At 41.9% G+C, this 24,853-nt stretch overlaps 2 protein-coding genes across 8 annotated transcripts in view; both read left to right on the top strand.

Annotated features, from left to right (window-relative positions):
* The window catches only part of Nrf1 (nuclear respiratory factor 1), a 108,309-nt gene that overhangs the window by 6,158 nt on the left and 77,298 nt on the right, over nucleotides 1-24,853 (top strand). For 2 of the 7 annotated variants that reach the window (XM_057766887.1, XM_057766915.1), the window contains exon 1: nucleotides 9,247-9,540. The exons of 1 other annotated variant lie outside the window; for it this stretch is intronic. The gene's annotated coding sequence lies outside the window, so the exon portion shown is untranslated. Of the gene's footprint in view, nucleotides 1-9,246; nucleotides 9,541-24,853 lie in introns of those variants that run through there. 4 more of the 7 variants (XM_057766907.1, XM_057766926.1, XM_057766932.1 and 1 more) reach the window with 4 other exon arrangements.
* On the top strand, nucleotides 13,309-13,986 carry LOC130872733 (microtubule-associated proteins 1A/1B light chain 3B-like). Its single transcript, XM_057766947.1, has one exon. The coding sequence runs from the start codon at nucleotides 13,384-13,386 to the stop codon at nucleotides 13,759-13,761; it is 378 nt and encodes a 125-aa protein (XP_057622930.1). The 5' UTR covers nucleotides 13,309-13,383; the 3' UTR covers nucleotides 13,762-13,986.

The following is a 24,853-nucleotide window of genomic DNA, read 5'->3' as shown; positions in this document are numbered from 1 at the left end:
CACATGTGGTATTTATCTTCCTGTGCCTGGCTTTTTTCACTTGTTATAACAGGTCATGCATGCTGCTCTCAAGTAGATTATTGTATGCGCTAATCTACGAGGATCCAAACTGAAGAAAGTATTTTGTAGGTTTCTTAGGGCCCTTTCCTTTTTTCTTTTGTTCTTTGTCTTTAAGTAGATGGGAAATAAAAGTCTTAGTGATCAACTTCCTATATAAAAAAGCCCATTTATCACAGAATCAACCAGGGTTTGCTAAGTAGGTGAACCATCACGGACCCAGCGTCTTGGCCTACAGTGGACTTCAGGTACTAAATAGAAGGAAGAAGTGGTCCTAGTCTATCGCTAATTGTGTGACTGTTGAAAATTTACCTTTCTTTAATTCTTGGCTTTATAAAATTTCTTCTAAATAAAAGTTACTTCTAAAATAAACTGAGTCTGGCATGTTAATAACTATACTTACTGGATGTAAACATACATGTAATATGAATTCACTATAGAAAAGTAAAAGAAACATAACCCTACCATGTAAAGAACACTTTAATATATTTGATTTTAATTTTTTAAATTATTATATTTGTGAGGGGGTTTAACTCAAGTCCTCAGACTTGGTGATAGGGCCTTTACCCACTGAGCCATTGCCCGTTCAGTAGGTAGATTCTAGATCATTCCTGAGCATGCATGTACACACAGTACCCGTATCGCTGTGTTTGACAGAATAATAATATCGTGTATACTGACCTAGATCATCTTCAGTGTATTTGACATCACCAATTTATTTTTGTTCTGAAACTTCTATTTTCTTTTTGAGACAGGATCTCTCTATGTAGTCCTGGATGTCTTAGAACTCGGAGATCCTTGAGTTGGTGCCTCCAATGTGCTGGGATTAAAGGCACCACTATACTGGACTTCCTGAAATATTCCTTCTCTCTCTCCCTCCCTTTATTCCTTCTATTTTTTTCCCTCTTTTTTGAGAAAGGGTTTCCCTGTGTGACAGCCCTGAGTATCCTGGATTCCGATTTGAAGACTAGGCTGGCCTTGAACTCCCAGAGATCACCTGCCTTTGCCTTTCCCTCTGCTGGGTTAAAGATGTGCACCAGCACACCTAGTTCTCGGATACTCTTAATGGGACAGTAGCAAATGCTTTTGTTTAGTGGGAAATGTGTATTTGTTCCTTTCAGTACTGTTTGTCTGCTCTCTGGCTGAGGTAAGGGTGACTTGAAGTCAGGGTCAAGGTCTCTCCAGGAGGGCTCAGTGAAACTGTGCCTCCACTAACCTCAGTTTCTCTTCTGCATTGTTTTATATTGTCTACTGCCATCAAACCTGTTATCATACTAGCATACAAGACACAAGCAGTTCAGCAGCACATCTAACAAGAGGTACAGTAAAATACAGCTTAAAGGTTTTTTTTTGCGATGCCTTGTAAAGACTTAAAGGTGGGACTGAAGAGGAGTTGCTTTTGCTTAGTAGGTGATAAGTGCTGCACCTTAGTGGACACTGTTGAACAAATGGTGTGCACTTAGACTAGGCTAAATTTATGAAAAGAATTTCTTCAATAGGTTATTTATTGCCACTTCCTAAGCTTTTCTACTCTTGGAACACTAAGCATAAAACATGCATTAAGCTGGATGTAGTGTGCATGCTTAAATCCCAGCACTCAGGCAGACACTTTCCACAACACGGCCCAAACATTGAACATACAGTATTGTAGATCTTTTTTGAGCGTGTGGTGGTTCAAGACAGGGTTTCACTGTGTAGTCCTGGACGTCCTGGAACTCAATTTGTAGACTGTGGTGGCCTTGAACTCAGATCTGCTTGCCTTCCTCTGCCTCCCAACTGCTGGGATTTAAGGTGTGAGCCACCACTGCTTGGCTAGTGTTTTATATCTTTATTCCATTCATCTATTTTCAAATTTCAAAAATGTTTAAGAGTTTTTGTTTAAAACCCACATAAGCTGGGCATGGTGGCATAATCTTGTCTATATTCTGTAGTAACTTTAGTAGGATTAGAAGTACAAGGTCAACCTGAGCTACACAGGGAGTCCAAGACCAATGTGGGCTGTATGAGATTCTGCCTAAATAAATTTCATTCAGCGTATTTTAGTCTAGACCTACACAGGGTTGGGGTAATATCACTATCATCTACCTCTGCCTTCTGTCCCACTTAAAGTCCAGGGATTGTTACCTTGTAATGACAGTGCTACAGAGCTGCCTTCTGGATCTTTCCTGAAGAATCTCACAGGCACTGAGATCTATTTCCTCAGAAAATGTACATAGTGGCTTATTTACCTTTTTATTTCATTCATTCATTCATTCATTCATTCATTTTTTGCTGTTGGTAAGCAGAAAATACACCATGAACATTTACTCAAGTATTAAAACTCTTGGCTTTAGGATTACAAGGCATATAATTGTAAAATTACGTACATGGATACATGTGGTTAAGAAAAGTCTGGAAAATGAAGGTGTTTAGGTAAAACCCCTAGGAAAATGATAGAGCCGAGAGCTGAGGGTAGAAGAAACAGTAGTCAGGTTCAAGGAAACAGACTGCTACAGAACGAGTTTTGTTTTCATCCTCAGTTTGTTGGGAATATTATTAGGTCTGTGAAGTTAGAGAAGATCCAGAGCTAGACTTGGAGGCACATGTCTGTAATTCCAGCATACACAGAGGCAAGATCGAGTGAGTGTCTTCTCAAAATGAGAGTGTGTGATGGTGACACTTTCTATACCAGCACTTGGGAGGCAGAGGCTGACAGATCTCTTGGGAGTTCAAGGCCAGCCTGGTCTACAAAGCAAGTTCCAGGATAACATGGGCTACACAGAGAAACCCTGCCTTGAAAAACAAAACAAAGTTTTCCATTTCTCTTTGAGCATATTCAGTGACAGTCTAACTATTGCCTGTCAGAAGTTCAGCTACTCTTTGAGACCTTGAGGTGGCTAGAAATTTAAATTCAGGCTTGGGATGGTAAAACCACCTGACAGGCAAGCCCAGCGATCCATGTTTAATTCCCAGGGCCCACGTAAGAAAGTTGTATGCTATGGTGTACATCTGTAATCTTGGTACTTCTACCAAGCATATTCCTGCCCAGACGCTCACACAAAAATACTTTTTAAAAAAGATATACTTATGGGTGCTTTACTTGAATGTATGTTTGCATTCCAGAAGAGGGCATCAATCCCATTATAGACAGTTATGAGCCACTGTGTGGTTGTTGGGTATTGAATTCAGGACCTCTGGAAGAACAGCCAGTGCCTTTAGCTGCTGAGCCATCTCTCCACCCCCATATACAAATACATTAACATACACATGCATGTGTGTATGTGTATGTTTTCCAAGACTGTACAAAAGTATTTTTTAATCTTTTTTTAAAATGATATATTTTTTGCTTTATGTGTATTGATATTTTGCCTACATGTATATCTGTGTGAGGGCATTGGATCCCCTGGAGGTAGAGTTACAGGCAGTTGTAAGATGCCATGTGGGTGCAGGAAATTGAACCCAAGTCCTCTGGAAGTATAGCCAGTGCTCTTAACTGCTGAGGCATCTCTCCAGCTCCACAAAAATATTTTTAAAGAGCCGGGCGGTGGTGGCGCACGCCTTTAATCCCAGCACTTGGGAGGCAGAGGTAGGCGGATCTCTGTGAGTTCGAGACCAGCCTGGTCTACAAGAGCTAGTTCCAGGACAGGCTCCAAAGCCACAGAGAAACCCTGTCTCGAAAAACCAAAAAAAAAAAATATTTTTAAAGAAAATAGAATTTCAACTGAAATTGTACCTTGGAATTTTTTTCTGTGGATCTTTTGTTTTCTAGGATTTCCAAAAACAAGTCTAACTTACATTTTGTTACAATAATGTCTCCATTCTGGTTCAGATATCCTATGTCTTGTAACCTTCCTGGGAAGAAAAGCAGGTATAGTTAGAAAAGTAAAGTTGGGAAGGAAGGGCTGTAGTACTCTCTGAGGACTGTCATCAAATTGATAAAAGCTTAGTGCTTTGAAAGAAATGTATCTCTTATCTCCAGAGAGATGAGTGGGTAAAGTGATCGTGGCACGAGCTTAGGAGCAAAAGTGGGGGTACTCTGCTCATATAGCAGCTGGGCAGGAGGCAGAAGTGGAATCCTGGGGTAAACTGGCTGGTGAGACTAGTTGGAACTGACCAGCTCTGGGTGTGACAAGAGACCCTGTGTCAGTGAAGTGGAGCTCCATTGAGGAAGACACCTGGCATCAACTGGACTTCACGTGCATGTACCCATCATGCATGCATATCTGGACACTTGCAACTACATACGTACCACACACAGACAAATAATTGAGCATTGTAAAAAGCTTTTGTTTAATGTGGGTTGTATTTTTGGTATTCGCCATGTTAAATACTGGAATGGATATTTCAAAAATGTTAATTTAAAACTACAAATAGCATACAGCATGTTGAAATATTTTTTATTTCTTTGGTTTAAAGTATAAGGATATATCTCCATCACATCACACATACACATACACCACAAATTGGGTATTTAAGAGCCTTTTTAGGTGCTTGTGGATATTATTTTCTTAGATATTAAACCCAAACTGCGTAACATTAGCTTCTTGAACATGAGGTATAAAGTAGAATACAAACTCATTTAAAATCTATGGATTGTCAGACACTTTGGATGCATGTTTGCTGTGACAGCCTGACTGTTGTCCCGCTGCCTACATTTCCTAGGCTCATGTGATGCCTCTGTGTCCCTCTTGCTGGACCTGTCACCAAGCCTAGCCAGAATGGGTCTTTCAACTCAAGAATGATCTTGTGGTATCTGACAAGAGAAGTTTGGAAAATAGTTTACTGAGTTATGCAGATCTTGTAAATATTGACACAACCATTTATTAATAACTCCATTATTTAATTAGAAAAGACTTTTAAGTAATGAAAAGTTATCAGGCTTACTGGAGCAGATAGAAAATTTTCCAAAATTCTGACTATCACTTGTATATCTGACACTTCAAGTGATACAGGTTCACTTTAATTTGTGCAGGACTTAATGTTATATAGTTTGTTGGCCATTTTATCAATGAAAAGTGATAATTGGGAGGAAAATGTTACTAATTTAGTTTGCAACTCAAACCATGCCTCACCATGCTTTGGTGACCTGTGACTGCTGTCAAAAGGACAGAAATACTTGGTGCATACTTTGCATTTGTTGAGCGGAAGCATGAAAGGTGTTGGAACTAGTAGTATTTGGAACCAAGTAGAGTGGTTCACACCTGTTGTGTGTGTTAACCCAGTACTCAGGAGGCTAAGCCAGTAGGATTATCATGAGTTCAAGGCCTACATAGTGGGGACTACATACATCAGGGACTGTCTCAAAAACCCAAAGAAAGATGGTGTGTTGACATTTAATCCCAGCAGTCAGGAGGCAGTGGCAGATTAGGCAGATTATCTGTGAGTTCAAGGCTAGCCTTGTCTGCATTTGAAGTTCCAGATCTGCCAGGGCTACATAGTGAACCCTGTCCCCCCAAATTAAATAAATTTTGCTCTTTCATCAAGTGCATGCTTAAATTAAACAAACCTCTTCTTCCTTACTGTGAGCAGATGAAAATGAAGATTATAATGGCTACTGTGGCACTGTTGCATTGAATTGTTCTGTTGGTACTTTTACCCCACCATTGCTCCTACATCTTGAATGTTAATTCAAACAGTGGTGGTGGTGGGGTGTTGGGCATCTTAGCTGCCATGCAAGTTTTTTTTTTTTTTAAAGATTTATTTATTTATTTACTATGTATAGTGTTCTGCCTGCATGCCAGAAGAGGGCACCAGATTTCATTTAGATGGTTGTGGGTGCTGAGAAGTGATCTCAGATCCTCTGGAAGAGTAGCCAGTACTCTTAACCCCTGAGCCATCTCTCCAGCCCCGTGGAAGTAGTTTTAACATCATTGATTCCGTGAAAGAATCTCCAGTTCCGTGGTCACTTACAGACTGATCCTGAACTTTATGCACAGAAAATATGGTATGGACATTAATGAACTCGATATGCTAGCATTTAAACAGGACAAAGCTCACTGAGTACAGTTTTGTGGGCAACCGTATGTCCATCCAGGCAGCCTGATTGGAGAGTGGAGTTTCTGCTGCTGCTGTGACAGCAGTGTGAGCAAATAGAGTATAGATTGCATGTCTCCATACATCTGACCATGACAAATACAGTTTGAAAATTTTTCACTGCCAACATTTCAAGCCTTGTTAAGGTTCTGTTAATGGTTTTATTTTTTGTCTAGTTTGGTAAGGTGGGGTGCCCCTTGTAAATGGAGGCTACTCTTTTGTTTTCCAGTGCCACAGGTAACTATAAATATTCTCCATCCTGCTGGTCCCCCTTGGATTCTGCAGCCGCTTATGAAATAAACATTTTGAGGATTAACATTAATTAAATATTCTTTGGCCTACTTATAGGCTCAGGCACATTCCTAGCTAGCTCTTACATCTAAAATTAACGCATTTCTATTATTTTATATTTTACCACAAGGCTCGTGGTTTGTTACCTCTTGCTTCTTAGACGGCTACATGACTTCTGCCTAACTTTGCCTTCTTTCTTCCTGCATTCAATTTAGTTTTCCCACCTACCTATATTCTGCCCTGCCATAGGCCAAACTTGTTTCTTTATTAACCAATGGTAATCGTGCATTCATAGCATACAGAGGGGAATCCCATATCAGCTCATCAAGTAGGATGGAGCTGATCAAAAAAGCAAACACCAGTTTGAAGTTCACAATAAAGGTCATTATTGTGTTGATTTGTTAAAGTCTGTTGATAAGGGACCACAGAATGTGAAATGTGAGCATTAGTACACAGTGATGCTTCTTTCTGGTTTTCTAAACAATCCCTCCTTTCATTGTTTGTGGGGGAGTTAGTTTTAGGGAACATTGTTTACTATAAATCTTTATGTTCCTTGGATTTAAGCTATTTCTGAAGAGGGGCTATAATTTAGTGATGGAGTGCTTACCTGGTGTTTGTAGGCCCTGGCAGTCCTCACTCAGAAAAAAGCACTTGGAAGGAGGGCCTACGGGAAGGGAATTAGAACAAAGTATAGTATGTATCAAGATGCCTCCATGAAGCTCATTACTCTGTGTTTACCTACAAAATTAATTATAAGATGCCAGGCGGTAGTGGTGTATGCCTTTAATCCCAGCACTCAGGAGGCAGAGGCAGGCTGATCTCTCTGTGTTACAAGGCCAGCCAGGTCAACAAGAACAGCTAGGACTGTTACACAGAGAAAAACTTGTCTCGCTAAAAATAAATAAATAAATAAACAAACAAATAAATAAATAAATAAATAAATAATTTTAAGAAAGAATCTGGGAAGCTGGGCAGTGGTGGCGCACACCTTTAATCCCAGCACTTGGGAGGCAGAGGCAGGCGGATCTCTGTGAGTTCGGGACCAGCCTGGTCTACAAGAGCTAGTTCCAGGACAGGCTCCAAAACCACAGGGAAACCCTGTCTCGGAAAAAAAAAAAAAAAAAAAAAGAATCTGGGAGACTGGAGAGATGACTCAGCATTTAAGAGCATTGGCTGTTCTTCTAGAGTACCTGGTTCAATTCCCAGCACCCACATGGTAGCTCACAATTGTCTGTGACTCCAGTTCCAGGGGATCTGACATGCTCACACAGACATACATGTAAGTAAAATATCAGTGAACAAAAAGGAAGAAAGAGATTACATAGGATAAATTTTATTTCATCCTCATAGATATAAAAATTGAGTAAAGGCATTGCTTCAAAACAGGGACTGTTGGTTTATTCTCTTAATAGAAATTAATGAAGGGATTGGCTATTGCAAATATTTCTTAAAGCAAGATTTACTTATTTTATGTATAGGGAGGCCTTATCTTCATATACATCTGTCTGCACATCAGAAGAGGTCATCTGTTCCCATGAGACCACAGTTACAGATGGTTGTGCGCTGACATGTGCTGCTGGGAATTGAACTCAGGACCTCTGAAAGAGCAGCCAGTGCTGTGCTCTTAACCACTGAGCCATCTCTTTAGCCCCCTGAGTAAGAGTTTTATATTACAAAATTGTAGTGCCAGTAAGATGACTCAGCGGGTGCAAGCACGTGGAAGGAGAGAACCGCTTCCTAAAGTCGTCCCTGACCCCACATGTGTGCTGAGGTACACGTCTAAACTTAGAGCACATCACACACACATATACACGGTAATAAAAATAAAATTGTGCACACTTCTGTGTGTGCATGTGTGTGGTAAGAGAGACAGAGTGAGTGAGCGCTGGACATGGCTCACCTGTAATCTCCGCACTTGGGAGGTGGAGGCAATAGGCCCAGGAATTCAAGATGATCCTTAGCTTAAGTCCAAACCTCTCCTGGGGTACACGAGGCCCTGTCTTACCCAAGGGGGGAAAATCAATTAAAAAGTGTATATTATAACTTGATCAAACTGATACAGTGTTTGAGCTGGTTTATGAGAGGCATTTTTATGTGCTATTGTAATTTTGCTTAATCCTTATTCATAAAGTTAAGTGAGATTATAGCAGGAAACCTGGAAACATCTTTGAATATTTCTGAGTTTTCTTCAGAACTTGAGTTTTAGAGGAAAGCCTATTTATTATTTTCTTGGTTTCTACCTGGTTTCTGTAGAATATATAAGATAAACTAAACCACCTGGTAACCAGGAAAGCAATACTGATTCTACTTTAATAGAATTAGCTTAACTACAAAAGTAAAATGAATAACCTCAAGAAATCCCTGATGTCATTTGTGTGAGCACTTCTTATTGGATAGTGAATAAAAATCTTACATCCATATAAACCATAGATCTGTGTAGCATTAAATAATTTACCCGTTCACTGTGGGATACCTTTGTGCTTAAGAGACACTATTCCTTTTTCTTATCGTTGGTGTTTTCAGCAAAGGATAAGAAGAGTGATAAGACATCCTGTCCACTTTTAGTATGCGAGCCTTCATCCACCTGCCTGCATTTTTATAATCTCCGTCACTTAAATAACACATACCTCTGTTTTGGTTTTAGGTGGCTGTTGTGGTCTTTATTTCTGTAGGGATGAGTGTTACAATCAAAGGTGGAAATAATGGTAGATCTAAAACATCCTGTTTTCCCTCCCCCACCCTTACCTTTAGGACTGTTTATGTGTCTGAGTATATGCACACTTGGCCAGTGCTTTTACTGCTGGCCTATCTTTAGCCTCCATCCCCCATTTTATTATTACTACTATTACCAAGGGGGAGTCATGTGTGCTACAGTGTCTGTATGAAGGTCAGAGGACAACCAAATTTGTGGGTTCTGGGATTGACTCTGGTTACATGGCTTGCTGGACAACTGCCTTTACCCACTGTGCCATATTGCTTGCCATCTGTTCCCCACTTTTACCCCATCTCAAGACAAAGGAAAATCATAAAGGATACTAAGTTGATGATTTTCTTCCTTGCTGCACTCCCCCCCTACACCCTCCCGCTAACACGGAATTCACTGTATTGATCCTCCTCCTTCAGCCTGCAAGAGCAAAGATTACAGGCAGAAACCACGACGCCCAGCTAAAAATCCTAAAGGTGTGTATAGTTTTTTTTTGTTTGTTTGTTTGTTTTAAAGCATGCTGGGGGCGGGGGGGCTGGAGAGATGGCTCGGTGGTTAAGAGCATTGCCTGCTCTTCCAAAGGTCCTAAGTTCAATTCCCAGCAACCACATGGTGGCTCACAACCATCTGTAATGAGGTCTGGTGCCCTCTTCTGGCCTGTGCAGACATACATGTAGACAGAATACTGTATACATAATAAATAAATATTTTTTTTAAAAAAAATAAAGCATGCTGGGACCTTAAACACTAGTTCAAAAGATAAAGATTTGTAAATCTACCATCCTAATGTATTGGTATTTTCTTTGTTTACCCACTTTGTGTGTGTGTGTTCTTTTTGTGCCTTTTAATGCCAAAGGGGTCTGATTTTTTTGGGGATTACATAAAATTGGAAAGTAGTCACATAAAGTTGTAATCTAATTTTAGTTGAAAAGGGACAGTAAATGAAGGAGTATTCCATATGAGACATGCCTAGGAAGTTTATTGTACTAAATATTGACAGTGTATTACTATAGAGAGACATCTTTTAATAACATCTATGGAATCTTATATTGTATAGCATATTTTAAAAATTCTGTTAGGGTGCTGGGAGGTGACTAAATGGGTAAAGCTATTTGCCACACCAGCCTGACCTGAGTTCAGTTCCCAGAACCCACATAAAAAGCAGATGTGGTGATACACATCCATCGTCCCAGCACTTGTCTGGGAGGTAGAGATAGGAGAAACCCCTGGAACCTTGCTGGCCAACCAGCCTAGAAGGTATATCAGCATGGGCTCAAACAATGAGACCCCTTGACCCAGGGAAAAGGAGAGAACCAGTTCCCTTAAAGTTGTTTTCTGTGTTGGGTGTGCATGCCTACACTATACACACACTTAAAATAAGCCACACATTTTTAAAACTTTACAAGAATTTTCTAGTAAACATATTTACCAGATTGATACTTAACCTTTTAAATATTAAGTGCTATTTTAGTTTTATATTGATTGATTCATTTTTTGAGACAGGGTTTTCTGTATAACAGTCCTAGCTGTACTGGAACTAGCTCTTGTAGCCCAGGCTGGTCTCAAAGTCACAGAGGCCTGCCTGCCTCTGTCTCCTGAGTGCTGAACTCAGAGGTGTGGCCCATATGTCTGGCTGTCTTAAGGGTTTTTGTTTTATTTTTTTGCTTGTTTTTTGGGAAACCTCAAAAATGAAACATTAGAGATATTTCTTTTTTTTTTTTTGGTTTTTCGAGACAGGGTTTCTCTGTGGCTTTGGAGCCTGTCCTGGAACTAGCTCTTGTAGACCAGGCTGGTCTCGAACTCACAGAGATCCGCCTGCCTCTGCCTCCCAAGTGCTGGGATTAAAGGCGTGCGCCACCACCGCCCAGCTTGAGGATTTTTTTTTTTGTAATTGATGCTGTGTAAACAGTGTGTAGGCAGTTTGGGTTTCTTTAAAATCTGGAGTAACATTTTAGAAATTTATACCCTTTTAGATTTACGGATCTCTCTTACAGGTTAAACCAAGCCCACAATGGAGATGTTAATTTTAATTTTAGGTGGAGTTGTTTTAGTTTTTTCTTTTCTTCCTTCCTTCCTTTCTTTCTTTTTTTCTTTTGTTTTCTTTCTTTCTTTTTTTTTTTTGTTGTTGTTGTTTTGAGGTTTTGAGACAGGCTTTCTCTGTGTAGCTTTGGGCTGTCCTAGAACTTGTAGACTAGGCTGGCCTTAAACTTACAGAGATCTGCCTGTCTCTGCCTTCCCAGTGCTGAGATTAAAGGCATGCGCCACCACCGCCCGTGTTTTAGTTTTATAATCAGCCACTTTCTAAATTTCATTGCCCTTACTCTTGAAGCCTGCTGTTTTATTTTCCTTATCTTTCAAAAATCTAATGTGTTTTTCTTTATACTGCTGTGCTTTTTGTCTTGATTTTATGCTATACTAAATTTTTTAAGTAATTCTAGATAGATTAGTGAATTACAAAGTAAAGATGGAAACTCAATATGTTGACCCTCTGGCCCTTGAACTCAAAGAGTTCCACCTGCTTCTATTCTCCTGGTGCTGGGATTAAAGGTCTACAAGACCCTGCAGCAATTTCTTTTTAAATGAATTCTCTGTCTGCACATACACACATATGCCAGTAGAGGGCATCTGGTCCCATTATAGATTGTGAGCCACCGTGTAGTTGCTGGGAATTGAACTCAGGACCTTTGGAAGAGCAAACAGTGCTCCTAACCACAGAGCCATCTCTCCAGCTGAAATTTTAACTTTTTTTTTTTTAAATATTTATTTATTATGTATACAATATTCTGTCTGTATGCCATTACAGATGGTTGTGAGCCACCATGTGGTTGCTGGGAATTGAACTCAGGACCTTTGGAAGAGCAGGCAGTGCTCTTAACCTCTGAGCCATCTCTCCAGCCCTGAAATTTTAACTTTTGATCAACCAGAAAAGTTCATATTTACATTTCTGATACTGTTTGGAGTTCTTGAAAACATTTTTGTTTTATGTCATTCGGAAAGGTTTGTTTTATTATTAAAGTAACAAAATCGGTACTGTTTTTTTTATTCTTTTTTTATTAATTAATTTAATTATTAAAGATTTCTGCCTCTTCCCCGCCACCACCTCCCATTCCCTCCCCCTCCCCCAATCAAGTCTTCCTTCCTCCTCAGCCCAAAGAGCAAGCAGGTTTCTCTGCCCTGTGGGAGGTCCAAGGACCACCCACCAATCGGTACTGTTTATCTGCTTTGGTTTATATGTGTTTTCTTCAAGTAATTTAGTTAGTTCTATTTCATATCCATGTAACAAATGAGTTTGAGGGATTGACGGTTTTCCATACCTAATTGTGTGTTTTCTTTCATACTGCCTGCTACTTTCACAATTGTGTTATTCATTTATTACTACATAAATTGATACCTTCCTCTGGACATGGTGGACATCTGTAATTCCAGCAATCATGGTGTAGAGACGGAGAGTCAACACACGCTTGAGGCCAACCTGGTCTACACTGGCAAGTTCCAGCCCAACCCAGGGCTACACAGTGAGACTGCATAAGAAGGAAAGCAGCAAAGAAGTAATATTTCCAGTGTGATTTACAGTGAACCTTCTCAGGCGTCTTTCTTTCCCTAAAGTGTAGTGTGGCAGCTACCTGTGCTGTCCTGGGGTGTGAGGCAGCTGTGCTGGGGTACACCAGTAGTGCCTGTACTTGGAAGGTGGGCATGAGAAGTGAGGTCAACCCATAGTGTAATAGCAAGATTTCATCTCAAAATCAAAAAGATCACTTAAGAAAGAAACTATTGATATTTAGACATGCAGAACTCAATTTCATAATGTTTAGTGTAATTAAAATATGAAACTGTCTTATAAACCTCAAAGAGATTTACGTGTATTGCCAAGATACAGATTGTTTCTGGCATTTTCTGTTTGCCCCAGAGCAGTTAGTTTGCCTCATTTGTCTTTTTGGGGTGTGTAGTTTTTGAGACAGGGTCTCTCATGATTCCCAGGTTGGCCTTGTCTCCCTATGTGTCTGAGGATAACTTTAAATTTATGATTCTCCTGCCTCCACCTGCTCAGCACTGGGATCACAAGTGTATGCTACCATGCCAGGTTTGTGCAGTTTTAGGGAATGTTGAGCCCAGGGCTTTCTGCCCCTAGGCAGGTATGGCCAACTGAGCCCCAGCTCCAGCCTGGACTGTCCTATTAGCATTCATCAAGAAGAATATTTAAATGGCGGTTGTTGGGGCCGCCCTTGGTCCCGCCCTGGCTGACTCAGCTGCGGGCTGAGGAGACACAAGGGAAGTGGCCCTCGCGGGAGCTTGAGCCTCCGATCCCGGACCCCAGGGCCATGCTGTCCGAGAAGACCTTCAAGCAACGCCGCAGCTTCGAACAAAGAGTGGAAGATGTCCGGCTCATCCGGGAGCAGCACCCCACCAAGATCCCGGTGATAATAGAGCGATATAAGGGTGAGAAGCAACTGCCCGTCCTGGACAAAACCAAGTTCCTTGTACCCGATCACGTGAACATGAGCGAACTCATCAAGATAATTAGAAGGCGCTTACAGCTCAACGCCAATCAAGCTTTCTTCCTCCTGGTGAACGGGCACAGCATGGTGAGTGTGTCCACGCCCATCTCTGAAGTGTACAAGAGCAAGAAAGATGAAGACGGCTTTCTGTACATGGTGTATGCCTCCCAGGAGACATTTGGAACAGCACTGGCTGTGTAAGACCAGAACTATGCCTAATGTTTGTTAAGCCCTTACCAAGGAAAAAAGGGACGTTACCAGCGAATGCTGGTTCGCTCACCACTCACAGATCAGAACGTAGGCGCCCACCTAGGGTGTTAGGAACCATTTGTCAGCCAGAAACTGAGCTCCATGCAAGCGCATTCAGCTTGGAAACTCACCTAAACTAGGCTCTCTTGTGTTCAAACTTAGAAGTTTAAAAATAAAATACTTTGCATCCTAAAAAAAAAAAAAAAAGAATATTTAAGTCAGGAATCCCAGCATTCCAGAAATGGAGGCAGGAGGGCTACATAGCCAAACCTTCTTTGAAAAAGAAAATTTGACAAAAATCATAAACAGATCCAAAATGTTTATAAACTATCATTGTGATGCTGCTGCCTTTGAAAAAGTTAACAGTGGTGTTTCTATAATCAATTTGCCAAGAAATTGATGGTCTTGGGTAATAAATGTTGGTAATACTTTGAAAAATATACGTGCAATTCTCTCTCTCATCTTAAAATTTTCTTAATTTTTTTATGTACGAAGATAATGATTTCTTTCGCTGGTAGATAGTCTTGAATAAGCCATACAAGGAAGGTCAATCAGTCCCATGTAATGAATGACACCAACATCTTTCCGGCGTATGTTCAACCCTCTCCCACATCAGATCGTGTCAAGTGGAACTTCCACCTGGTGACTCAGTACAGCTGTGGGTGACCTTCTTGCCTTCAGCTGGCCAGTGAGGGAAAAAGACAACTCTTAATTATAGTGTTCAGAATGGGAACAGAAGTAAATTTTTTCTCAGTGTTGTTTACAAAAGGGCCAACAACTGACATTCTGCTCGATGTTTCCCTTTAGAAGTTGGCATCTCAGCTGATAAAAAAATGACTATTGAGTTCTTCCAATTACCAAACCAAACCTTGGGAGTTTGGGGACTGCAGGTGTGCTTGACTCTGTGGTAGCAAACTTTCTTAGCATGGACAGGACTCCTGGTTTCAATTCCCATCACTGAAGAAACAAAAAGTATTTCAAAAATAGAAACAGCATGGAAATAAATAAAAAAAACCACTTTTGATTGCTCTTTCACTCTTTCATCAGATCATCAGGAAATCTTGGCGGCTCTACCCTCAAAGCGTGTGACATCTGATACTTCTCCCCACCCGCTGCTGCTCCCTTACACGTCACCACAGTGCTCATCTAGAAACACAAATTTCAAAATTAGATCTTGCTGCCTAGTTTTATGTCAACATAATAAAACTAAAGTTATCCGAGAGGAGGGACCCTCAATTGAGAAAGCGCCTCCATAAGGCTGTAAGCAAGCCTGTAGCACGTATTCTTGAGATCAATATGGGGAGGGTCCAGCCCATTGTGGGAGGAGCTGACCCTGCGCTGGCAGGCCTGGGTTCTATAAGAAAGTGTGCTGAACAAGCCATTCACATCAAGCCAGTAAGCAGTTCCCCTCTATGACCTCTGCATCAGGTTCCTGCCCTGTGGGTTCCTGTCCTGACGTCCTTCACTAATGCAGAGCCATATGGAAGTGGAAGCAGAATAAGCACTTTCCTCCCCAACTTGCTTTTTGGTCTCCGTGGTTTGTTGCAGCAATAGAAACCCTAGCTAAGACACAGATCATAACCCACCTGATCAGAATTTTCCAAAGACTTTCCTTCTTGCTCTGAGTAAAAGCTAAGGATCTTACCTAGCCCACAAGGCTATGCATTTGTTGTTGTTGTTTTGTTTTTCTTTTTCTTTCTTATTCTTTTTTTTAATTTTTTTTTTTGGTTTTTCGAGACAGGGTTTCTCCGTACCTTTTGGTTCCTGTCCTGGAACTAGCTCTTGTAGACCAGGCTGGCCTCGAACTCACAGAGATCCGCCTGCCTCTGCCTCCCGAGTGCTGGGATGAAAGGCGTGCACCACCACTGGCAGAAAGCCATGCAGTTTTGATCTTGGTGCTGCTCTTCTGGTCTCATCTGTCACTCCTGTCCACATACAGGGTCAATTTTACTGTCCTGGTATCCACACAGGAACACACCAGAGATCCAGAGTTTGGATACCCAGACCCATGTAAATACTGGACTCCATTTGTAGTTTCAGCCTCCAAAGGTGGAGACAAGGGATACCCAGTGCAAGCTGGCTGGTGAGACCAGTCATGTCAGCAAGTCTCAATGGCCAAGGTGGGAGAGCAGTCAGAAGATGAGTTAAGACATTGGTTTTAGGCCTCCGCAGGCACCAACACCCCAACCACACCTGCTTTCCTCCCCCTGCACACATGTGTACAAATATATGCATACATATCACACACACACACACGAATGGGGGGCATTGTTTGAGCACACTCCCTGCTGTCACTTTGCCATCTCCCTGATCTTATTTCATTATTTTTCCTTACTGTGCCTAAATTTACATGTATGTAGCCGGGCGGTGGTGGTGCACGCCTTTAATCCCAGCACTCGGGAGGCAGAGGCAGGCGGATCTCTGTGAGTTCGAGACCAGCCTGGTCTACAAGAGCTAGTTCCAGGACAGGTTCCAAAACCACAGAGAAACCCTGTCTCGAAAAACCAAAAAAAAAAAAAAAAAAAATTTACATGTATGCTTATTACTATCTCCTTCCTCTAAAGGATGTGAAATCCTAGAAGTCAGGGATGGGTTGGTTCACATTAGCCTTAGGAATGAATGTGTGAAATTTTGGTAAGTTACTTCTGTTCTTTTTCTTCTTTTGCTGAACTTGGATCTCTTGTCTTGACTTTGCAACACCACACTAGTCTCCTGCTTCTCATTTTTTTTGATATTGCTTTATATTTTTCCCTCTACCCTTCCATGACATCTCAGTTGTCCCCCAAGTTTTTTACTTCTTATTTACTTATTTATTTGGTTTGGTTTAATTTTTATTTTATTTTATTTTATTTTATTTTATTTTATTATGGAGACAGGGTTACTTTGTAGCCCTGGCTGGCCTCGAACTCACTACGTAGACCAGACTAGTCTTAAATTCAGAGATCCATCCGCCTCTGTCTTCTGGGTCCTAAAATTAAAGACATGTTCGGTCACATCTGGCTTTTATGTTTTTTGGTGTCCCCTCCCTCTGAAAGTATTATTTTGTCTGTCTGTCTGTCTGTCTGTCTATCTATCTATCTATCTATGAGCAGGTTATTGTTCTCTAGGCCAGGCTGGCCTGGGGTCCATGGCAATCCTCCTGCCTCAGCATCCCAAATGTTGTAAAGATGTGAGTCCGTGTGGTTGCTTCTTTTATTGTTTTGCTTTCTGTTTTATTCTGTCAGCTCTCTTCTTGTTGATAAGTCCAGTACTTCCACCCGTGTTACAGGTTTCCCCAGGTTCCAAGTGTGAGCATCTGTGGGACAGCTCCTAGTTACCGTCTTTCTCCACAGATGTGCTCCCCCTCTCTTGTCTGTACCCTGGCAAATGATCACTCTCACTCTAGCAGCAGAAGGCAGTCCTGATGTTCTTCACTCTGGACACATCTACTTCACTAAGTTTTTGTGCTTTTCACTACTTACATATCTCAGTTCTTTTTGTGTTTTTTTTTTTTTTTTGGTTTTTTTTTGTTTGTTTGTTTCAATTTTAGACAGAGTATCCTTATGTGGTCTTGGCTGACCTAAGCTGGCAGTATAGATTGGGCCACAGAGATCCATCTACCTCGGCCTCTGTCTCTCCTGTGCTAGGAGTCAAGGCATGGGCCACCTTACCCAGCATTGTCTTCATTGTTTTAATTCACACCTCTAGTAGGTTCCTCCAGGGATACACCTGATTACATCTCCTCAGTCCTCCCATTGTGCACACAACTGGGATATGGGAAACAGCCAGCCCTCATCTTTATAGCAAAGCCTGGGGTCACTGCAGACCTGGAGTCCCTGGGCAGACTGGATTATACTGTCTCTCAGAGATACTGCTTGCTGTAAATAATGTTTAACATAGGCCTCTTACCTCAGTTTTTAAAGATTTGCTATTTTATATGTTTGGGTATGTACATTCGAGTGCAGGTGTCTGCAGATGCCAGAGGTGTCAAATCCTTGTCCTAACAGGTGACTGTGAGTTGCTGGATACAGGTACTGGGGACAGAATTTGGGTCCTCTGCAAGAGCAGTATGCACTCTTGACTGTTGAGCCATGTGTCCAGCCCCTCTTCTCATCTTATCTTATATTCATAAAATTCATATATTATTTTTAAAGAGATTTATTTATTTTTAAATATTTATTTATTTATTATGTATACAATGTTCTGTCTGTGTGTATGCTTGCAGGCCAGAAGAGGGCACCAGACCCCATTACAGATGGTTGTGATCCACCATGTGGTTGCTGGGAATTGAACTCAGGACCTTTGGAAGAGCAGGCAGTGCTCTTAACCGCTGAGCCATTTCTCCAGTCCTCATATATTATTTTATATTCTTATTTTATAGTCATAATTTTAAGTGTTATATTGTAAATTGAAAATAGTCTTGAAACCTCATAGTAGAAATTTCTCTTTACTTTCTTTAGAACAGAAATAAATTTTTTTTTTTAAGTACCACTGAATAGAATACCTATGGGTTAGTTTGCACAGTGAAATAGACTCCCAGTCTTCAACACCCCCCCCCCAGCTGAACCCATTGATTGTACTCCAAAGGGTATGCATACCATTTCTTCCGCTCAGAGGCTACTGTTCTGGGTCCCACTGCTTCCCCCAAAACATCTCTTCCATATCCATTTCAGAGCGCTTTCCTGCTAGTGTGAAGTCTAAACTCCTTTGCAAGGCCTGTGATTCTGTCTTTCTTTTTTTCTCCCCCCGCCCAAATTTTCACTGTGCTACAGTCACGTAGACCTCCTTTTGCTCAGCTCATGTGAGAAGACAAGTTTTTCAACTATTCAGTATACATATTTTAAGTCGGTGGTTTGTAACTGTTTTTATGTTAATTTTTGTTCATTGTCCTTAAATTTATAAAAATAATAACTTGAGTGGCATTTATACTTTCAGAATACCATTTAAGATCTAGGCAAAGTGGTACAATACTGTAATCCCATCCTACCACCCTGAAGACTAAGAAAGTAGAGTTATGAATTTGAAACCAGCCTGGGCTACTTAGCAAGACGTGTCTCAAAAAAAGAAAAAAAATCAGTTTAGGTGACTGTAGAGATGACTCAATGGTTAGAGGTAACTGACTGACTGCTCCTCCAGAATAGCTGATTCCCCATTGACATGGAGGCTCACAACTTAGTTCTAGGAGATTTGATGCCATCATCTGACCTCCAGACATACACATGGTGTATACACACATGCAGGCAAAACATCTGTGTACATAAAAACAAATCAGTTTATATATATTTGTCCCTAGTGCTGGGGATAAAAGTGTGTGCCACCACCGCCTGGCTCAGTTTAAATATTTTACATATTGGTGTGACTACAATTGTAAAAATTGTGAGCCACATTTTCCATTAGAAAAAGCCTCGCGTCTTTTGTCAGTCGTCCCCCACCCCCGCCATGCCTCCCCCTCGCCTCCCACAGGGTTTCTCTGTGCAGTCCTGGCTGTCCTGGAACTCACTCTGTAGACCAGGCTGGCCTCAAACTCACAGAGATCCATTTGCCTCTGCCTCCCGAGTCCTGGGATTAAAAGTGTTTGCTACCACCTTTGTTCTCTCTTTTAAAAAGGTGTTATTTTTATTTTAGTTTTTTTTTTTTTTTTTTTTTGGTTTTTTGAGACAGGGTTTCTCTGTGGTTTTGGAGCCTGTCCTGGAACTAGCTCTTGTAGACCAGGCTGGTCTCGAACTCACAGAGATCCGCCTGCCTCTGCCTCCCAAGTGCTGGGATTAAAGGCGTGCGCCACCACCGCCCGGCTTTTGTTTTAGTTTTTTAAAGATTTATCAGCTGGGTGGTGGTGGTGCACACTTTTAATCCCAGCACTCGGGAGGCAGAGGCAGGCAGGTCTTTGTGAGTTCGAGGCCACCCTGGTCATCAGAGCAAGTTCCAGGATAAGCTACAAAGCTACAGAGAGGCCGGGCGTTGGTGGCACACGCCTTTAATCCCAGCACTCAGGAGGCAGAGGCAGGCGGATCTCTGAGTTCGAGGCCAGCCTGGTCTACAAGAGCTAGTTCCGGGACAGGCACCAAAGCTACAGAGAAACCCTGTCTCGAAAAACAAAAAAATAAATAAATAAGCTACAGAGAAACCTGATCTTTTTTTTTTAAAAAAAAAAGAATAGAGTTTGGGGTTTTTATTTTTCTTTTATGTGCCTGGGTGTTTTGCCTGAGACATGTCTGTGAACTACACAAATCCGTCCAAGGAGGCTCTTTTGAGAGCATCAGATCCCCTGAAACTGGATTTACAGATAGTGATGAGCCACCTTTGGGGACCTGGGAACCAAAGCCAGGCCCTCTACAAGAGCAGTGAATGCTCGTAACTTCTGAGAGTTTTTTTTTTTTGTTTGTTTGTTTGGTTTTGGTTTTTCGAGACAGGGTTTCTCTGTGGTTTTGGAGCCTGTCCTGGAACAAGCTCTTGTAGACCAGACTGGTCTCGAACTCACAGAGATCCACCTGCCTCTGCCTCCCAAGTGCTGGGATTAAAGGCGTGCGCCACCACCGCCCGGCTTCTGAGATGTTTCTAGCCCCTGCTGTGCATTCTTTACAGTAGATATGCTCAACTTTTTTCTGTTGTAACAACAGTGACCTTGACCTGCCTTTATCTCTCAGAAGCTTGGTGTGCCACCAAGCTAGACTTCATTAAAAGTTTTAGAATGATACAAAACATTTTAATAGTGTGAGGAATTTTTTCTCTTTTTATTTGTATTATATGCAAAAAGCACTTAAAAGTACATAGGAATGGAGTTTGGTTCCTATCATACACTTCAGTAGCTTATAGCTGCCCATAACTAGCTGCAGGGGACTGAGTCTTTTTCTTCTGGCCTTCCAGGGAACCATGCGCGCTACACACACACACACACAGAGCACTCATTCACATAAAAATAGACATACGCATAAATAGAAAATAAGAAAAATGTAAAAAAGACAGTCTATAGTATAGGCTAGTTTGTGTTCAAAACAACGTATAGAAGACGCTAGTAGGGGTTACAGAGATGGCTTAGCAGTTAAGAGCACTACAGAGGACCCAGGTTCATTTCCTAGCACCACATGGCAGCTCACAACCCTTGGTTTGTAACCCCAGTTCCAGGGGGTCTGATGCTTTCTTCTGCCCTTTGCAGGCATCACGTCGTTACATGGTAGACATACATAGATGCAGGGCAAACCAGACACATCGAAAAAGAAAAAAATGTAAATGTTAGAGAAGAGACGTTAGAGATCAGGATACACAATGGACCTGGCAAAAGTGTTCTGGGGTAGTGATTTAAAGATGCCTCTAGGTTTTTGTTTTGTTTCCTTTAGGGGTGTATGTAGGGGTCTGAGGATTGGACCAGGATCAGGCTTTTTGGTCTGTCATCCCTTCCTCCCGCACTCTCTCCCCACAAGACAGGGTTTCTCTGTAGCTTTAGAGCCTGTCCTGGAACTAGCTCTGTAGACCAGGGTGGCCTTGAACTCATAGAGATGTGTCTGCCTCTACCTCTGGAATGCTGGGATTAAGGGTGTGTGCCACCACTGCTCAGTGCTTTTTGGTTTTCAATGCCTGTATTTTCTCAGTTACCCCCAAAGAATATGTGACATCACTTTACTATGAGAATACATTAAAATGGCTAAAATGTGAGAGTTGAGTGCCACAGTTTTTCTCAGAATTGTATGCTAAAATGATACAATGCCTGACAAGTACATATTTGTTAAATGAATAAGTGATTGAATTGTAGATATTCCTAGATGAATGCCGTTCACATTATAATACTCCCATGATTTTTGTGTGGTTTACGTATTTGCATATTTGCACATGCTTGTAGGTACATAGGTATTTACATATGCATGTATGTGTGTGCTCATGGGTATGTGTATGTGAGTGTGTGGGTACCCAAGGTTCACTTTGGGTGTCTTCCTCCATTGCTCTCCACCTTGTTTTTAGACAGAGCCTCTCACTGAACCTGAGTTCATCCCTTTTGCTGGGCTGACTGGCCAGTGAGTCATCTTCAGAATCCACTCCTCTAAGCTGCTACCCTCCTCTTCCTTGGTGCTGGGGTTAAAGACACAGGTGCCACCATGCCCTGCATGCATGTGGGTCCTGCGATTCTGAACTCTGATCTTCAGGTCCTACAGCAGGCACTGCTGCACCAATTAGCCATCTCTCCTAATTGTATGCAAAAAAAAAAAATCCTTGGCTCAGTTATCTCAAAATTTAAAGCCCTGCCAGTATCGTTGAGCCTCTCCCTATAATCCCAGCACGGATGCTGAGTCTGCAAGGTCTGGAGCTCAAGGCTAGCCTGGTGAGTTCAAGGCTAGCTTGTTTTATGTTGTGAGACTCTGCTTTAAAAAAGAGCCTGGTGTAGTAGCTCACCTCCTTAATCCTAGCACTCAGGAGGCAGAAACAGGTGAATCTCTGTGTGGTGTAGGGCAATCTGGTCTACAGAGTGAGTTCCAGGACAGCCAAGACAACATATATAGCGAGACCTTGTTAGTAAAAACCCAAAACAAAGAAAAAAGGAAAACTCATGCATTGAACTGTTCTTCAGAAATTAGGAAACAGCTTTCACTGAGTGTCGATTGTGTGGTGACAGATCCAGCAGAATTGAGGCCTGCCACAGAAGCAGCTAGGCCACAGTGCTGTTTCAGTGTGCAGAGTTTGAATAAAAGTGCCCTTTGTGCTGGGCTCAGACTGAGGGGCGGTGCCTGTGGCCATTTATGCTATTTCTGCTTAATGGAAATTGAGGCAGCCTCTAATCTGCTATCACATGACAGCTACTTATTTGATTTTTGGTAATTTGGGAGCAGCTGCAGACAAACAATTATTCTACAGAAAGAGCCAAGCAGCTGTATTCAGACCCAGTCACCAAGCGGTGGCTTGAAACAGCAAGCTTCCTTCCACAGCCTTCCCAAGCAGGCATCGTTTCAGCAGCTCGCCTGCTTCTAAGCGCCCATGGCTTTGAAAATACATTTTCTTTTCCTCTTCTCTGCCCCCCTTCCCACTCCCCCCCCCCCCCGAGACAGGGTTTTACTATGTTTCCTGGTTGGCCTGGATCTCAGTGTGTGTGCAGACCGGGGTGGAAGAGCCAAGCAGCCACATTCAGACCCAGTCACCAAGTGGTTGGTCATACCAAACTTCCCTTCCATTGCTTTTTTTAAACTAGGATCTTATAGATAACTTTGGCAACTTTCCTGCCTAAGCACCTACGGGTTTCTTTTCCTCACCTGCCTCTTTTCTTTCGAGGCAGTCTTTCTGTGTAGCTCTAGCTGGGTGGAGCTCATAGAGATAAACCTGTTTTTGCCTCCCAAGTGCCAGGATTAAAGGCCTGTGCTACCATACTTGGCAAGGAGGCATTTTTCTAATTCTCTTTATCACCGTCACCGACATTTATCAGGCACCTGTTTCATTGAAGGTGCTGTGTCTGACCCTGGCTGTAATTGTAATGTGATGTTGAGTGTGGATGCTCACTTTCCTCTCTGACAGGTGGGTCGGCGTTAGGTTTATTTTTACACAGTAAGTTGCTAAAGAGTCTGGCATGAAAGGCATCAGAGGGCTGTTTTCCTTTGGTCCCAGACTTCCCCCATGTCTGCTGTCGGGTATTCATTGATGCCTCTGTACCATGCTGTGCACTTTCCCAAGCTGTTGCCTCTGCCTACAGCACCCTTTCATTCTGGAGCCCAAAGACTGTCTCCTTCAAGATGCTGCTCATGCCGGGCGGTGGTGGCGCACGCCTTTAATCCCAGCACTCAGGAGGCAGAGACAGGCGGATCTCTGAGTTCGAGGCCAGCCTGGTCTACAAGAGCGAGTTCCAGGACAGGCTCCAAAGCTACGGAGAAACCCTGTCTCAGAAAAAAAAAAAAAAAAAAGTAAAGATGCTGCTCATGTCCCGGCAATCCTGTCCTCACGGTGTTCCTTAGCCCTTGGCAGCTCTTGCTGCATGGAATTTGTTCCTTTTTTTGAAAATGGCAATGCCTACTTTTTTGTTGGTTTAGTCTTTTAATATACACTTTAATAAAAGTTGTTCTAGGGGCTGAAGAAATGGTTTAGCAGTTCGAGAGTGCTTGCTCTTCCAGAGGACTGGAATTGAGTTCTCACTACCCACAACAGACAGCTCACAGCAGCCTCTAACTGTAGCTTCAGGGGTTCTAACACACCCTCTGATCTGTGGACACCAGCACACACATGCATATACAGATGCACATACACATAATTTAAAAACTATTATGACCTAGGAGTTTAAGCATTTGTTTAATAAAGTAGCAAAAGGAACTGGGTAGGTAAAGTCTTCTATAGGAAGTAAAAAAAAGCATTGCTTTTGAATTTGTGTCCGCAGATTGCAAGAGGCTTTGGCAATCTTCAGATCTCTAAAATGTTAAATCACCACATCAGATTGGCCTGAGTTATTGTATGAATTTCTCTATTATAAATTTCTTTAACAATGATGCAACGTGGCCTATAATTAGAAGCAAGTCTTTTTCAACATAAAAATACAATGTAGAACTGTCCCATTTGTTATGGAAGCTAGAACCACATTAACCTGAAGATTAATTTAAATTGAATTGACAACTTTAATTGCTAAGTAACAGTAGTCACATTTCAATATGGTCAGTTGCCACAGGAGTGTAATGGCTGTTTCCTTGTACATGGCAGATCAAAAATGTCATGCTAAAAGTTCTGTTAATTGGCATAATCTAGAGCCTATAGAAGAGTAGGCATGTCTTTAAAGCATTTGGTGAAGTGAATTAGCTTAACTGTGCTTTAAAAAGAAAAAAAAGATTTGGCTGGGCAGTGGTGGCACACACTTTTAATCCTAGCACTCGGGAGACAGAGGCAGGTGAATCTCTGTGAGTTCAAGGCCAGCCTGGTCTACAGAGTGAGTTCCAGGACAAACTCCAAAGCTACAGAGAAACCCTGTCTCGAAAAACAAAGAAAGAAGATTTGTGTTTACTTTGTGTGTGTGTTTAGTCTGCATGTATGTACGTGCACCACGGGTTTTCCCCCTGGATCTCTTGAAACGGGGCTTACTCATGTGAGCCACTATGAGGCTGTTGGGAAT

This window comes from Chionomys nivalis, chromosome 1 (assembly GCF_950005125.1).
Source record: "Chionomys nivalis chromosome 1, mChiNiv1.1, whole genome shotgun sequence".
In the NCBI taxonomy this organism is placed as follows: domain Eukaryota; kingdom Metazoa; phylum Chordata; class Mammalia; order Rodentia; family Cricetidae; genus Chionomys; species Chionomys nivalis.
This window is presented reverse-complemented; position numbering and strand designations above follow the sequence as displayed.

Excerpts from the sequence above, each read along its gene's own strand:
- LOC130872733 (XM_057766947.1), top strand. The coding sequence starts at position 13,384 with ATGCTGTCCGAGAAGACCTTCAAGCAACGCCGCAGCTTCGAACAAAGA.